Consider the following 17144-nt stretch of genomic DNA (forward strand, 5'->3'; position numbering starts at 1 on the left):
TCAAATCTGTGGCTGTCCACCTGCATTGCAGAAGTCAAAACACCATAAGTCCATTTTAGATAAAGATGAATTTTAACAAAACGCAGCCTCACTGAAACTGACCATAACGTAGCAAAGATCTTCCACACCCACCCTCTACCTGGCCACTTTTATGCAACTCTTCTTCTTCAGCTATCCAAACAAGAGTTCAATCTGCCTGTCATGCCTAAAATAAAACCCCCAAATGGTTTCTCTAAAATAATTGTTAAAACCATTAAAGAGTGAAAAGGAGAAGTGGAAAGAGTAGATACTGGGGATAAGCGTCCTTCAAACTTGAGAGAAAAAGTGAGACTTCAAGGCTTTTCAAGCTCTGGTTCGGTGCTCACAGCCTCGGAGGTACCCATAGTTGTCAAAGGCCGCAGAACAGGCCATCAGACCATCACTGCAGGGTGCCCCGAGTGGCAGAATGTCCACATGGCTGCTGCCTTCTAGCTCATCTCTGGAAGACAAAGCTGTCTTTCTTTGAGAGAAATGTAAGAAGCCATTCAATTTCTGTCTGAATTCATGACCAACAAGAAGGAGCAGTGCCAGGACAGAGCCTAAGACCAGCCACCACTTCTCCAACACCAACACCTTCAACCTGTTGAGTCAAACCAGAACAGCAGGCCCTGAAACTGGGTCCCTGTCCAGGGAATCCCTCTTGGCGGGGTTTAATGTCACAAGGATGCCAGGCCAAACACTGAGTTCTGAAGGACTTGGGATACTCCCTCTCCCTGCTCTGCCCGTACTCTTTGAAAGCTGTATTATCAGCCACATAGACCCTACTCATGGACACCAAAATATACCAACATCACATAGCCTTGGACACTCCAATCATTTCTGGCTCTATTCTCCAATCCACTATTCTAGCTAATGCTAAAATGGACATCTTCTGACTGAAAGCTTTTTCCCTCTTATGAGTTCTTTCCTAAACTTCAAAATCCAAGAAGCACAATTGCCATAATTTCATGGTTGAACGTCAATTTGCAACGTGTTATTTTGTAGCTTTTCCCAAATCTCATCAGCACTGAGGATTTCTAATATTGAATGTGGCCTTTCAGTTTTAGTTATGAAAGCAATGCTCATTATTAAAAAAATAAAACAATATAGGAACCTGTCAAGGGAAAGGACCAAGTATTTTGTACACATATTGAAATCAAGGAGGTCATTCCAGGCCACCCCAGTTCGTCCCCATGCCCAGCTTCGAAGCAGTGGTGGGAGCAGCTCCTGGGAATGACATGACACACTTTTATCTCTTTCACTGGCTGGCTCTCTTTCACCTGCTTGGGAGGGGCCAGCCCTCTGCCACGCATCCTCCATTGTCCCAGAGCATTCCCAGGGAGATGGGGAGATGGGAGGTGCTTGGAACAGAGAGAACAACCACATCACAGAGGCTTAGGTGACACTGGCTTGCCACCTTGTACATGTCCCTTTAGAGCCCCTAATATCCATTTTTATGCTAGAACAGAAGAGGGAAGGAGGCAATCATTTCTACAGAGGAAGAAGTTATTATTGAGAAAAAGCCTGGGCTATAGAAATATAGCAACTGGAGGGAGTTCTGGTCACCTTGCCATCCCTCTCAAGTGAAAGTATAGTTCGGGTTCTCGTGGAATCCTGCCTTTGTTGCTCTGAGACTTTTAATCTCTAAGTTCATTTCACATTTTCTTTCTCTTGAGAACATGGGGTGTGTGTGAGCTCTTGCTCGTGGCAAGTGGACCTTCTAAGAATCACATCTATGGAAAATAGAGTATTGACTGTCCTGCTCGCCTGGCTCACAGTCTGGTTCTTACCAGAACAATGGGGGCCTTATCAGCCCTCTGGGGTGCTGAAGATAGTCAAGACTCTCTCTAGTTCCATTAGGGCTGCCTGACACCCTATCTTGCACACTTGCTTCTTAGTTATTGTAAAGCTTTTACATATTTAGGGAGCTTTTCCATCAAAATACTCTGGAATGGCTAGAGGCTCAGACGCATTAATGATATCTGCACACATGTGCTTTTTATCCAAGTTCACAGCTCCTGGTCATTGAGGGTAAACAGTGTTATCAGTGATTATTATGGATTTAGTCAAATATATTTTATTCCTGTCATTTATGAGCACTTGTGTTGGCTGGTATTTACAATGTCGGGATTCTGTCACTTTGGCAACCTTCTGAGACAACATTTTTCCAATGTTACAGTGACATTTCAAAAACTCAGTATTTACAAGCAAACTACACCCTCTGGCTCTGTGATGGTGCAATTCAGTGGTTGCTGAACAAAAAGGATATGCATCTAGAAATTTCTTCAGGAAGTACCTCCAGCTGCTACTGGCTATTACTTCATGGTCTAGGGTAGCCCTATGTTCTCTGGAAGGAAAAGCCTACAAAGACATCAAGGAAAAATGTCAATGTTACATGCTATTGAAATGTTAACCACTTAGGGTGGGTCCATACGAGTGAGGTCCGCTGTGTAAAGCTGACAAGTCTCCTAACATCTCTGACCTTCAGCTTCCCATTTTGCTATAAAGCAGCATTAGGTACTAGGTGGCATTTAAGTCCTTTCTGTGACATTCTATCCTAAGGATTTCAATAATACATACAAAAGTTAAACTCATTATCATCATTTTAGTTGTTGTTGTTGTTGTTTTCGTGTCCAACCTCAAGGTTAAAAGAAAAAGAATCGTGTGAGGGAAACGTGAAGAAGCAAATCATGATCTACTCAGCTCATCCACTTCTTCCTGTTTCTACCCAGCCTCTATCAGGTAAGATGTACCCAGGAGAATGAAGGAGGAAACCTGGGAGACAAGACGCAGTTGGTATTTTATTTTTAAGTTTATTTATTTCTTTTGAGGGGCAGAGAGAGAGACGGAGAGAGAGAATCCCAAGCAGGCTCCGTGCTGTCAGTGCAGAGCCCGATGTGGGGCTCAAACCCACAAACCATGAGATTATGACCTGAGCCAGAATCAAGAGTCAGATGCTTAACTGACTGAGCCACCCAGGTGCCCCGAGACACAGCTGGTATTGTACTTCACCCATGGGCTTCAAGGCCTCACCATGCTTAGGCAGCTTGTGGCCTTTCTACCAGTGGAGTAGAGTTACTACCACTGACCGGCAACTGATGCTGTAGGGAATATGTACCACATTGTGTGCAATTTGTAGTTACTTACGAGAAACATTCAAAATACATACTCTCTTTCGTGGCCTCTAAAGGCAATGCTCTAGATATACAGACTGCCAGGTTCATCATAGCCTCCTTAGAAATGCGGTCTTACTGACAGAGGTCCCAGTGCACTAAGCTAGATGATACCTAAGTTAACAGTGAAAAGAGAGGGGAACCATCTACGAGAAGACTCTGTGGGCTATTTGCTCTGACAAAAAGTGTCACCAACTTTATCCAGAAATAAAGAAGTGATAGGGAAAATGATAAATCTGGAGCCAAAGGACTTTGCCCCCTAGTCCCATCTCTGCCACCTGCTATTAATAGTGACAAAACTTCTCTGAGTGCTTCTGTTTTGTTATCAATGGGGATTGAAAATAGTCCCTACCTCACTGGAGTCACCAGCATGATTAATCTAAGACAAGAAATTTGCATGAAAGTGCTTAAATACGTCATTTGCTCAGTTATATGATTCATTACCATTGTTGGTGCGTTTATTCATTTACTTATCCATCCAATGACATCTGAGCAAACACTCACTGAGTGTCCTCTGTTAGGCACCAGGGATGGAGATGTCGGGCCTGCTCCCTGGCATTTTCTGGCTGTGGGGAGTGTGACAACTGTCAGGAGCAGTGGCACCTGTGTACAGAAGAGGGCCCCTCATTGTGGCCTGGGTGTAACAGTGAGGGTCCCTGGAAGAAACAAGGCATGAACTGAATCTTGGATAAAGAGTGTGAGTCACCTGGTAAAATGAATGTAAGGGGAGAAGGAGAAAGAGGATGAAGATATTCCAGGCCAATGGAAGCGCTCTTGTAAAGACAGAGACAATTATGAGAGAGCCCTTAAGGGAACTACAAACAGCTCAGTATGGCTGGAACAGATGTGAGTGAGTGTGTGGGACAAGTCTGGAGGCCAGGACCAGGCTACCAAGAGTCTGTACATCATGGTAAGGATGGGCCTCTGAAGCCATGAAAGGAGGCTAAGCAAGGGCATAACAGCATCAGGATTTTGCGCAGAAAAGCACTTCAGCCGCCACGTGAGAGAGAAGGTGGGGACAGAGGAAACTAGAGCAGTAGAGGGAGCAGCAGTGGTGACTGCGAGAGTGGGGGGGGTGGGGCTGATGTATTGGTAGAGGAAGCCGAGTCCATGAAGTCTGAAAACTGAGGGCTTCTGGGGGTGAGGGAGACAAACCAGTCTCAGATGGCATCTGGAGGTCAGTCACCAAGCGAACACAGATGGAAGGACTAATCTTGAGGGGGAAATTCCATCACTAAAATTCAAGGTCAAAAGCACAAAACCTTAGTTGCCAAATTTTACTCTATCTCCTTGAAAAACATACCTAAATAAATGTAAGAATATGAAATTTGGAAAGTAATGAGTTAGAGCCTCCAATTAGATGACTGTACTATTAGCTCAAACCCTCTACCAGGGTAGTGATATCATGATCTTCAGGGGGTGAGATGGGGAGAAATAGGGTGCTATTTCATAATACATATTTACTGAACACCCAAATGAAGGTATGGTAGACTATATTATTGTTGAATGTTCTGGAATGTTCTGATTGCTGGTTGAGGTTCTACAGAGCTGATTTAGTATGTCTCCATTCTGTTTCTAAAGCAGTAGCTACAAATACCTAGAACACAGGTAAAATTGTTTGCACCAGGTAACTAAGGGAGACCTATTGAATAGAACTCCATAGGAGCCTCCAATCTTGGCATCTGAGTTTTTGAAGGTACACTATGAAATTTAGGAAACAATGTAGTTACTTAGGATACAATGAGAAGAAAAATCTGCTTTGTAATGAGGTATGAAATAGAGACAGTCTGGACTCTAGGAATGATAGGATGTATGTGTTACCTGCAAAAGGGAATAGAGAACAAGTTCTCCTAGAAATAAATCCAAGTATAGTTCCTTCTTCCACGTATAAGACCTTAAACTTAAATATTCTTACCAGAATATGACACCCAGGACTTGTACTCTAGAAACAAATTGAAGCAAATCTTACTTAGTAACTAAGTGTCAACAGGACTGAGAACAGATCTACATTAGTGATTTCTCTTTGGTTGAGACAGTTAAATGGTAGAGACGCAGAAAGACTCCTTGAGGGACAATGTCAGAGTAGTAGCAGCTGTTGACATTCTTCTTTGCCACATGTCATTGTCCACAGCAGATCTTTTACCACTGTCGATGTTGTGTTGTACCGGTCACTCTACACATGACAGTTCTGAGTTGCAGAGCTCAGTGAGAGAAACAGATCAAAAGCACTGGCAATTGGTATTTCTACAGAAGGTAATCACATCCAGGAGAAGAAATTTCTGTTGATGGGGCTTCCAAGGAATAGTATGGCCTGAATTAAGCAGTATTCCCCCACATGTGCATGAGTTTTGTTCAAAAAATTTATTTAGAATGTATAATGTATTTTTCTATAACACAAACAAACTCACAAAGTTGAAATCCTTCTAAGATCTTGAATTCTGATTCTCTTGGGGTTTGGGATCCTAGTTGTCAGCAATGACCCTATCTAGGACTCGGCTTTTTTTTTTTTTTTTTTTTTTTTAAAGTAATCTCCACGCCCAACGTGGAGCTTGAACTCACAACCCTGAGATCAAGAAACAGAATGCTCTACCAACTGAGCTATCCAAGTGCCCCTAGGACTTGGCCTTTTATCCCCACTAGACTCTGAATCTCTGTGAACTGTGAGAGGGGCAGAAAATACCCTAGTTGATCAGAGACCGAGAATAATCTCATGGGCACAGGCAACCCCAGTGGAACTAAATGACCAACAGTTTTAATCAACAGTCTTGATTATTAAAAAAGAAAATCCATCATTTAAACTAAATGCGACTATTTTTAATCCTGACTGGTGATCAATAAGGCAACCTGATTTCCTACCTACATTGGGGCAACAATCACTACTATTTAGCTGTGACTTTTTCCTATGGAACCAGCCACTTTCCAACTGCCATCAGAGGATCTATTTCGTAAGTGTACTCACTTGGGGAACAGGCACCCATGTCTCATTCCCTCAGTCCATTCACACACTGCCCTTTGAATAGCACAAAACATTCTTTCTTTCTAAGGAACTATGCGATGGGGAACCTTCACATCCTCCTAAAAGGGTACACAGTTTTCTTCCTGTTCATATAGTGGCCATCTAGTCCTTGGAATTTTCTCTGACAATAGGAAGCAAGCTCATAAACTTTTCTTCTTAACTAAATCACTGTACTTGTGGCATGATTAATTTACTATGAATAATTATACAGACACCCTAACATACTTGTTTTATTCCTGTATGAATAAAAATTTATTTTATAGACATTTATTATTGACCCATTCTTCAAAAAAAAAAAGTAAATATTAAGGTAAGGAATCTAATCTAATCATCTATGTATGCTTTGTATGACCTCTTAACTCATTCTTTCTTCATATTATCTCCTTTTCTGCCATTATGGTGATCAAATGGATCTCAAAACAGATTGTAAAAATCTCTATCAAAGCACAAGATGAGTTCATATTTTAACCCTGATTTTTTAACCTTTATGTCTATTTAATAATCACTTAAAAATTAAAGCTGCATGCTGGGTCCTTTCCCTTTGACTTTATTTATCCTGTGTTTACTGCAGCGAGGCTCTCAGTGTTTCCTTCATACAACTTGCATGGTATTTTTTTTTTATATGTGGAGATGAGGTGGAAAAGGAAAACAAAAGTGAGAATAGATGAAAGTGACTTATTATCAAAGAATGAGAAAAATGAGCCACTTGGCTAAATAAAAATAACATATTTAGTGATTTGTAATATAAGAATAAAATGAACTCACTGGGTCTCAGGAGGTCTGCAATATGATCTTTGCAAAAGGTAGCTTGCCAATTTAATTGAGGTAGGAGTTATTTAATTTTTTTACAGGTATAGTTTTCAATAAAACTACATATGCCTATAATACTGCGATGGCAGATGTGTCTCGATTATTAGAGGTGGGCTCAAGGGAATATATACAATGGATCTTGAAATCTGCAAGCAGCTGTTGGGGGGGGGCTGAAATGATGGGGGAGGGCATTGTACCACACACACATGTTCCTTAAGTGCAGCAATGTTTTGTTATTTTACTGCAGGTGTATTACAAAGATGAAATTTAATAACTTACTGTATACAATACCAATAAAACTGAAAAGATTCAGTGCCCTGCTGTTCATTATCACTGTACAAATGAGCTCAGATTATTCCATGTGCATGCACAGTCAGACCCCGATACACAGGTACCCCCACATCTAGAGCTCTAGAGAATGGTCACTGCTTGAAAAGCTCAATGATATTCCTCCTAATTACTTTCTTATCACTGAAGTGTCATTGTCCCAAATTTACACAAATGTGGCTTTGAGGTAGGTTGAAAATAAGATGTATCTAGCGTTTTTTTTTTAAATGTCATAGAAAGCCTTCACTAGAAGATGTCTTTTGAAAGGAGAGAGTAATGAAATCAATGGTTACATAGATTTCATTAAGTTACCATAAGAATTAAACAGTGATGACATATTCTATTTAACAAAATCTGGGGAAGTGCCAGGCCAAGAATGCTATCCCACCAAAACTGGACTTCTCCCTTTATTAAGTACAAAAATAAGTGCCATACTATGAAAAAAACATTTATGCACTAGAAATCCTAAAGCAAATGCAACTATGTATTCTTGCCGGTTTTCTTCTCCCAAGAAACTACTTCTGTTGGATAATAAATAACACACTGAACATAAAAGGTCCAGGCTTTAGGAAGCTCAGTTTAGTTTATCTGTGAGTGAAAGTATATGTAAAGAAATCCACATAAACATCCAGAACACAGACACCCAATTTTTCAAAGGATGAGGCTCAGTTCTAAGCAGGTTACCGTATCAGGTCCGGCAGCAGACTCGGTATCTATTCCTTTCTAAAGTATTTATTTCTAAAAAGATTATGGGGTTTTGTTGGGATCTTGCAGTGTTCCCACTATTTTAACTTGGGGGTCTTCCGTTCTAAGAGTTCCAGAAGATACCTCCTTAGTGATGAAACCATTTCAAGCATGCTCATAAAGGAATAAATATTTCTGCCATTTTATATTGAAAAGTTTTCCTGACACGGCATTGGGAGTATACTTCCTTCCTTCTGGAAAGAAGCTTTAGGGCTATCCCGATTTCTATACTATAGGCAGGCTCATTTCAACATTAACTTTTATCAAGTACACGTCAGTGTGAAACCAATTGTTTAGTCACTAATTGATTTTCCCCTTTCTCTTTACATATAAAACATATAAAGATGAACTGAGTTCCTAATTGCTAGTGGTTGTTAAAACCTCCCAAATACGTCTTACAGGAAAAGAGAAGTTAATCCCAAGATTCTAGTGAAATTTCCATTTGGATACCAGGACTCCTTTTTCTTTTTTTCTTTTTGGTGTCCCATAAATCATCTCAAAGCAATTTCATTTTTTTCATGCACTCACTGTCCTGAACTGTTGTATAAAACTTGCCTGTGCTTCTAACACATATATGTCATTTCATGTATTTCACAAGTGAGTTAAATGCCATAATCGAAAAATTATGGGGTCACATTTAAGAGCCTGAGAAAGGTATGGTTTTAGAATTTGACTCTATGTAGTTCTTGTATTTTTGGAAAACTAGTTTGCTCTATGAAGAATCCAAATTCATGTAATAGCAAACCATATTCTGCCTGCATTGCACAAAAAGCAAGGCCCAAATATAATCTATACATTTTTAAGAAAGTGTTCATGCTGTTGCTAAAATGTGAATTGGCATATTCTACCCCAGCCTTTTCACAGGGAAGCTTTATTGGTTTTAATGAAATTACACATGCTAATTCTGAAATTACAGAATGGATCATGCATATAGACACAGGCGGTTTACTTAAAAATAAGAACAACCAAAAAGGGCCAGGCAGTCAGGAGCCATGTGGTCCCCAGCCCCCCCCCCCCCCCCCCCGCCAACCTCCCGCCAAGGGCACAGAGTTCTAGCACATCCTTAACAGACCTGAGTGAAGCTACTATTCTAGGCACCATGTTAGGCCCAGACTCTCCAGTGGGCCTGGTACCTACCAAAAGTGGTTTTCCAGATGGGCTGCAATATGGATCTTTGAGCCTAGAAACCTCGTCATAGGTGGGGCAGCAGGGAACCCACACTGGAAAAGCACTGGCTTTAAAACCAGTTATTTCAGAGTTCAGAATCTGGCTCTGAAGCTCACTTGGGGTGTGACCTTAGTCCTGCTTGCTCTACTTCTCTGGGCTTCACTTTCTTAATCATTAAATGAGGACAATAACAATCAGCATAAAAGTTTCTACTGGCACCTAATATTACTTCCCAGGCTTCCTCTAGATTGAGCTCGGACTAACTTTTAGAGATCCATTCATTTTGACATCCACTCATCAGCCACATCCGGGTTGTGCAAGGACTGGGGAGGGGCCAGACCCACTATCTCAGTGACCATCACCGAGACAACTTTGAGAATCACAGCTGCCTATCGGACTCAGTCGGTCAGCCACTGACAGTCAGTCTTGTGAGGTCTTTAAGAATAATTACTGGAGTATAGAGGGGACAATGTGAGAATCTAGAGAAACTCCACTGCTTATAAGATTCATCTAAGAGCGAGTGATATAGACATTGTCATAAGGTCTAAAATTTCAGCCAAATGCTAGAGTTTAGTTTGCAAGGAAACATACTTGCCTTATTCTTCTTGCAATTAAAGCTTTTCTGACCATTACCCTGAGCCACAACAGTTTTTTTTTTTAACCAATATACCTTAAGAGACTTTAAAAATGCTTTAATGCTTCCAGTTCCCTCCAGTACCATATTTAATACAAGGATTATTAGCATTAAACTTGTATATGTATGAAATATTTAAATTACCAGTGCTAAAATACGAGCAATGAAAGAAAGCTTTTTACAGAAGAATATCAGCTATAAATTAAGATGAAATGATGTGTTTTTTTAATCACTACTTCAAAAGCAAGCATCATCAATGTATGCTAAAACCATCAAGCCTAAGAGTACTGAGGAAATGGAATATCTGCCCAGTGCGAAAGTAACAACACAACAACTGTTTACTGATTGCAAGAAGAGAAAGATTTCTTTACAAGAGAAAGAATCTGGGGATCCCCACTTTCACCAAGTGATTAAAGTCAGCGTCATCAGTAGCAGCATAACTTGACATTATATGCCTCCGAATGGAAAATAATATGAAGCAGATAGCATCATCTATGACATACTCGGGCCCAAAATGTGTAGCACCCATACGAATAAACCTTTAGACATAATTTCCAATCTATAGGTAAGACAAGTGATAGATAACAAATTAAACAGTACCACAAAGAAATAAGCTGACGATTCTAGATAGGGGAATATTTTTCAAAACAACTGGCCTGATTTCTTTAAAGTAAATATTTTTTTTTAATTACAGGAATTGTTCTAGTTTAAAAGAAATTATAAAGAGACAACAGAAACCAAATACCACGCATGAATGCGATGACTGAAAAAAAAAAAGCTACTGAGGACATTTTCATGGGAGGACATTTTAAGAAATGTGAATACAAATAGGGTATTAGATTGGGAAATTATTATTATTTTCTTTAGAAGTGATAATAGTATTTTATTTCAATGGCTAAGTGTTTTTAATTTTAAAAGACGTGAAAAATCTAGGGGTGAAATCTTATTAGGTCTGCCACTTAACAATGGTTCACTGAAAAATGTACATATACATTTATCTACATGAAGCAAATATAATAAATATTAGCAACTGTTTAATATAAGTGGTGGGTATACGACACTTCATTTTATTGTTTTTTCAACTTTTCTAAGTATTTGGAAATTTATGCTATGTAAGATGTCTAAACATTTTTTTAATTAAATAAATGGAGCTTGATGGTCTCTGTTCAGAAAGCTGCTATGGGGGTTGAAGGGAAAACATGTAAGAGCCTCCCCTTGTTTTTTTCCATAGTACCTAACACACAGGTAGAGGGCCAATAAATATCTGCTCACCAATGCGATGAAAGAATGTCTCCATTCTCCCCTTTGGTGAGTTTTGGGATGGCTGGTGTTGGGTGAGAGGTCCACCCATTAACAATGCCCCCAAAACAAACAAGCTGCTGCGTGAACAGCTGCCTGGGGCACAGTCGCGATGGCACACATGCGGTAAACTCGGGCCCTGTGATGTCTGAAGTCATCACGATTATAAATACTGTGCCCCACTGTCCTCACTGGCATACTCCAAAAGGATGGGACTGGATTCTCACCTTTGGTTCCAATAACATGCCCACCGGAAACCCAGAACATAGAATTCTCTCATCATCTCCTTTGAGAACGTTCAGCCTAGAACAGTGAGACCAGCACGGGGCCAGTACCCGGCGCCCTATAAGTGACGAGTGACTTCCCACGCTATGACCTGTGTGTCATTCCGGGGTCTGCACAGCACATTAGAAGGGCAGACTTCCAAAGGACTTTCTTTGAGACAGTATGGATTTTCTCATTTTTGTAGGCATGAAAACAATGCTAACTAATGGTTCCCATACATTGCTATTCCGACTTCCCAGTCTCAAACTGTGATGCTGGGGCCACAAACCTTAGGTTATCACAATTCTCACCCTGCTAGGCACAGAGTACACATAGTGCAAGATAAAGCCAACGTGGCCCCTGCCTTGTAGGAGTTTACAGAATCTCGCCGGAAATCAGCATTCAACAATCCAAGAGGCGCTATGGAAGGGAAGCATAAGGCAATACACAGGCACAGTACGTGGGCGGTAGAGGGTCCTCGGAAGAATGCATTGGACCCAGACTGATTTACTGTCCACTGTGAACAAACATTTAAGTGTAATGTCAAAGTAAAAAACAAGATGCATTTCTGCTTCCACAAGATCCAAGTAGCCATTTTTTTTTTAAGAACAAAGGATTTCATGCCTTTTTTGCTTCCATGCTTCCTATTTTGACTTTAGATAAGGAAAACTTAAAGGGGCCAAAAGTTTTCGAATTAAGTCACTTGTAATTCTGTCTGTATCAAAAATAAAAATAATCAAAAGAAAAACAATCAGTTCATAAATGTGTAATTCGTTTCAGAACCAACTATAATGTTTAATTTCAATGAATCAAAAATGAAGTTTATGAGCAAGTCAAATTTCATATAGAGAAGATCCATTTTCTATAGTTTCAAAGTTTCTGGAATTTAACAGAAGTATCTGAGATTATGCCTAATTCTTAAATCCCGTTGGTTTTAAGGTCTCAACATCAAATAACTTTATCAGCATAGTCCTATTTGATTACTTGCTGAGAAAGAAAAAGAATGCAGTTGAGGTTAGAGCCTTGGACTTCACTAGAGAAAACAAGATATGGGCTGGGACATTCACAGTTGCAGAATTTTGTATAAAGACATCAAGGCGTCCTCCTGATTTTCAGTAAATCACTAATTCTCACTGCCTTTTAAATGAAGTTTTTATGCAGTTTATATCCATGTCTTGAATAATCAAATTAAGGCAAAAAGTCTAAAAGCTCTTTCAAGGTCACTGGCAATACCAGTTTTTGAACACATCTTTAAAATACAGTACATTCCTCTAGAACATTCTAGGAAACCATCAAACCTAGCTACACAGTACATCACCTGGGAACTGTCAGAAAAGCAAAGGCCCAACTCATAAGATTCTAATTTAATTGGTCTCAGATAGGGCCCAGCTTTCCATATAGTACACACACACACACACACACACACACACACACACACACACACACCACAAACTTGCCCAGGAGATACTAATAATGAAACGATTGCTGTAGACCTGGTCTATATCCCAAAAAAGAAAAGACAAGCAATTCCTGATAATCCATCCTGAACTTTCATTTAAGGAGAAAACTTCTGCCTTAATAACAATCACTTGTGTTGACATCATCATTCCATTCAAAAACAGAAGATCTCGGCAAGATTAAAAAGTTTGCATTCACCAAACATCCTATTCAAAGCAGCAAAAGAGGCCAAAAGCAAATGACATTGTTTTTTTTTTCCTTTTGTGATCTTCAATGATGCCCATTAGGTATTAGTTATTGGTTACCGGATAGAGGTTGGACTATCTTGCGAAAAACTTCATTTCCGCTCATTTTCATTTCTGTCAGACTTTCCATTATAAATTTTATTTTCTCTCAGTAAAAGTAGTATGAGGTTGCAATTTGGCAAGAACATTTTAAGCCTGGGTGTGATTTCCGTACCCCAATTTGATTTAAATTAGTTTTGCCATATTTAGTGAGGACTAAAAAAAAGTCCATTTGGCCGCTTTGCTTTTGCCTATTGGTTCATTATCTACACAGTTTCAAAAGTCTGAAAAAGTTACCATGTTTATTTCTGATAATTTTACGTGGAAATGCATTAATGAATTCATATTACTATTTTTAATGAAAACAACTTAAAAAGAACCTGCCAGCTTTTGTTTTTTTGGCTAAAATATCTACTCTTCAAAAAGCCACATGTTTTTCACTATTCATGTTAAATCCTCAAGAGGGACATCACAGATACGTGTAATATTTTTTTTAACCTGATGCATTTTCAAATACCATACACTTCAAAATAATAATTTATTTCTCCAGGACAGCATTTTGCTACCTGTTGCTTACCACCGCTATTTCTCTACACCAGACAAAAGGCTATTTGGGACTGGAATAAGCATGTTCCCATGTAACAGTGCTCAATCCTCTAAGTCCACAGGATACATTGTTATAATATGATAAAGCTGCTTTTGGAGCTCCTCAGGGCATACCATCTATAGGATTTCCACCCAGCATCTCCATAATGTAGTAAACAGGAGAAAACAAAAGCTTTCTCTCCAGGAAGCCACTCACCTTACCACACAGTGGGGAATCATTTCAGCTGTGATCTGCTACTTAGACTTGAAGCCCAAGTACCCGACACTTTGCCTTTCTTTTTGGTTTGCATAGCTGGTGTTGGAGACGGGGATTCAAAAAGCAATTCGGCATAAGAGAAACATTCACTGGAAGAGACACACTATGGTCTGCTCTATTCTCAAATTTCACGGAAAGCAGAAGAAATTCATAGTATGTGCACTTTTCCTCTCCAGCCTCAATTTTCTCAATCAGGGGATTTCCAAAATTTTGCTCTTTTATTTACCCTTAAGTGATCACACTGTTTATGGTTACTGCTGAGACCATGCTAAGCACAGAGATAGTCGGTTCTTGCAAGACTCACGACCACGAAGCAGAAATAAGAATGACAGAATCGCCACACTCCACAGCTACATTATGAAGACTTTTTAAGAAAAGCATATGCACTCATACTCCTATATACAACAGAATTTTCCTGGACATGAATGTCTCAAAACGAGCCTCCCAAGGCCCGGAAATTCAGCCATCACACACCAGTCCGTCCACCTCTACTCCACCCTCTGCCCCCTTCCACTCCTCACCTTGTGTCTGCCAAAAAAATCACTTCAGTTTCACCCGAGGGAAGTATTTCCCACAAACCGAGGGAGGGTCTGTGTCCCTGCACATACACAGACAGACTCACGCGGTCTGGATGATGCTTTAACAAGTTAAGGGGCCTCGCGCTTACTCAGCAGAGGAAATCTTTGTGTCTGTGAGGAATCACGCCAATTCCTATTAGTAAGAAAGGATACAGGGGCGAGGAAGCCTATTCTCTCATTGACCAGAAAAAGAGGCCCAGCGAAAACAGAGACCTCTGCCATGACCATCTGCAAAAAGGAAGGATGTTGTCAACTTTCTTCTCCCCAAAACTCTAATGACCTCTGCCTTGACCCTCAGAAACCAGATACACAGGAACCGGCTCTTCTGCAGGAATTGGGAGCTTTACACTAGAGACTCGGCACTAAGAGGCTTGTCGCCCGAGCTATCTGCCCCGAACATTTGCACTCACATTCCAAAGATGTTTCCGTTGCGCTGGAATGGCTGTAAATTTCTTTCCTGCAGAATTCTTTCCAAACAAACTGCCATGAACTGTACTCTGCAGCTTGTGCAGCAGGACTTCTTAACCAAGCACGGTTCCCCTCATCGCAACCAATCTTTTAGATGCCGAATAGGATTGAATTGGTAGCTGGGCCAGAGGAGGCAACTTTAAAAATGCAAATATATCGGGGGGGGGGGGGGGGGGGGGGCGGGAAGAAACCTCCACCAGAATTCCACCTTTAGTGACATATGACTGATCCATAAAGGTAAATCCTTCATCCTTCACGGGCTCTATTTCATTGCTAAAACTATTTGCTTACGTTTTCCAGGATATATTAAACAGGTTGTTTCAAAAATTCAAAATTGATTTTTTTTTACCCATTTCACTAAAGAAAATGGGAGGGTGAGAGGGTTCCAGAGAGCAAGCATTCCCTTTCTAGCACAAGAAGGTACATTCTGCTTAAACGAGGAATAAAACAGTAGAAAGCTTTGAATATTTGACAGGATTATTCAATTTTATCAAGAGTTTTCCAAAGTAAGAAACCAATGCAAAAAAGGAAAAGAAATCCCAAACAAAAGATTTTAAAGATGCGATTAATTCCAATATTGAAATAAAAAAGAACACATCTATAAAAACTCAATTGTCTTAAAGCTTATAGTTTGGGCTCTGGATATTATTTTCAGAACTGGGCTTTCTCTGGGCAGTGAAAAGTATGCAAATGCAGAGTGCACACAGACGCAAACACACACATGCTATACCTTTGTATTACACTGGCATTTTATTATTTAATTAAAGTATTCTTATTTTTCTAGCTCACGCATGCTTCCCTTGAGACGGCTTTGCTGTTAGCCTGCTGGCCTTGACTTCCAGCCAAAAACAATTCAGAAACAAAAAGGGACAACAAATCATATTTTCACAGACATTTTTATCCCTCAATACAACCCTGTTTTCACACAACATCATACAGCCCCTATGAAAACTATAATTTAGGGCAATAACCACCCGAACCCAGGGTCTGACACATGGCTGCATGAAGTATTTCTAGTGTGAGAAATTCTCAAGTTCTTAATTGCAAATAAACTCTTTTGATAGAACCACTTTAACCGGCGTTGCTGGTTTGCAAACAGTGCCACTGGTACCGGCTGATGGATTAAAAAATAAAAACAAGCCAGTGAATGTAGTTCTGATACAGCAGGGATCTAGAGACGAGGTGTTTATTACTTCCAAGGTCTGTGTTATTTCGTTACTTTTTAGAAGAGGGAGGCATCGGCAGACTTTCGGTGCATCTTAGTGCCACAGTCTAAGATGCATCACCTAATTTACACAACAAACCGTCATTTACCAGGTTAATTCTCTCAACCCTTCCCCAAGCAAGAGTCTCACTTACCTGGTGGCAACCCTGTAAGTTTGATTCTCTCCCATAAGATGAGTAGGAGCCCCTTTCTGTTTTACCTGCCAAGAGAAACAACAAAAAAGTGTAAATTACGTTTTTCCTTTAAAAAAAAAAAAAAATCTCCAGGTAACAGACATCCACTTCTCTTCCCCGATGTTTACATACGTAAAGTAGGCACTACGGGCAAATGTATGCAAGCAAGAGAGGGAACAGCACTTCCTCACTCTGGCTATGATAAACTGGAAAAAAAATATCCTTCATTCCTATTCTTAGCCAAACTGCTCCACACTTCCAAAAACTGTCATTCCAATGGCCTCCACTTTCTCTAACAAACAAATTGTCAGCCCTTATTTTCACTTTCTTTCTCTCACAAAATTTAAACAATTTCATTTTTATTTACACAGCAGGCAAATTATCTATGTAATGACCCTAGTCTAGTAATTCCCATTGATTATATTGACACTTAATGGTGAGGCCAAAGCTAATCAATCAAGGCTCTCCAGATGGTGAATATAGCAAAGAAACTACTCAAAATTCTGATTCTCTCTCTCTCTCTCTTTTTTTAAGCTCCCTTTCCCAGGGGTACACCCCATAATGATCGAAATGATGATGGAATTTACGTTTGGGAAAGGGGGCTTTTGAAAAATTTCCCCCTCTGAACCCAAATTCAGATTCTA

At 40.0% G+C, this 17144-nt stretch overlaps 1 protein-coding gene across 9 annotated transcripts in view; it reads right to left on the bottom strand.

Moving 5' to 3' along the window:
- Positions 1–17144, bottom strand: part of TCF4 (transcription factor 4) — a 349808-nt gene that overhangs the window by 155517 nt on the left and 177147 nt on the right. For 7 of the 9 annotated variants that reach the window (XM_042963037.1, XM_042963036.1, XM_042963034.1 and 4 more), the window contains one exon: positions 16462–16526. In XM_042963037.1, coding sequence (XP_042818971.1) covers positions 16462–16526 — 65 coding nt within the window. Of the gene's footprint in view, positions 1–13996; positions 14017–14577; positions 14870–16461; positions 16527–17144 lie in introns of those variants that run through there. The other 2 variants (XM_007080488.3, XM_015536850.2) reach the window with 2 other exon arrangements.

The sequence above is a fragment of the Panthera tigris genome, chromosome D3 (assembly GCF_018350195.1).
Source record: "Panthera tigris isolate Pti1 chromosome D3, P.tigris_Pti1_mat1.1, whole genome shotgun sequence".
In the NCBI taxonomy this organism is placed as follows: domain Eukaryota; kingdom Metazoa; phylum Chordata; class Mammalia; order Carnivora; family Felidae; genus Panthera; species Panthera tigris.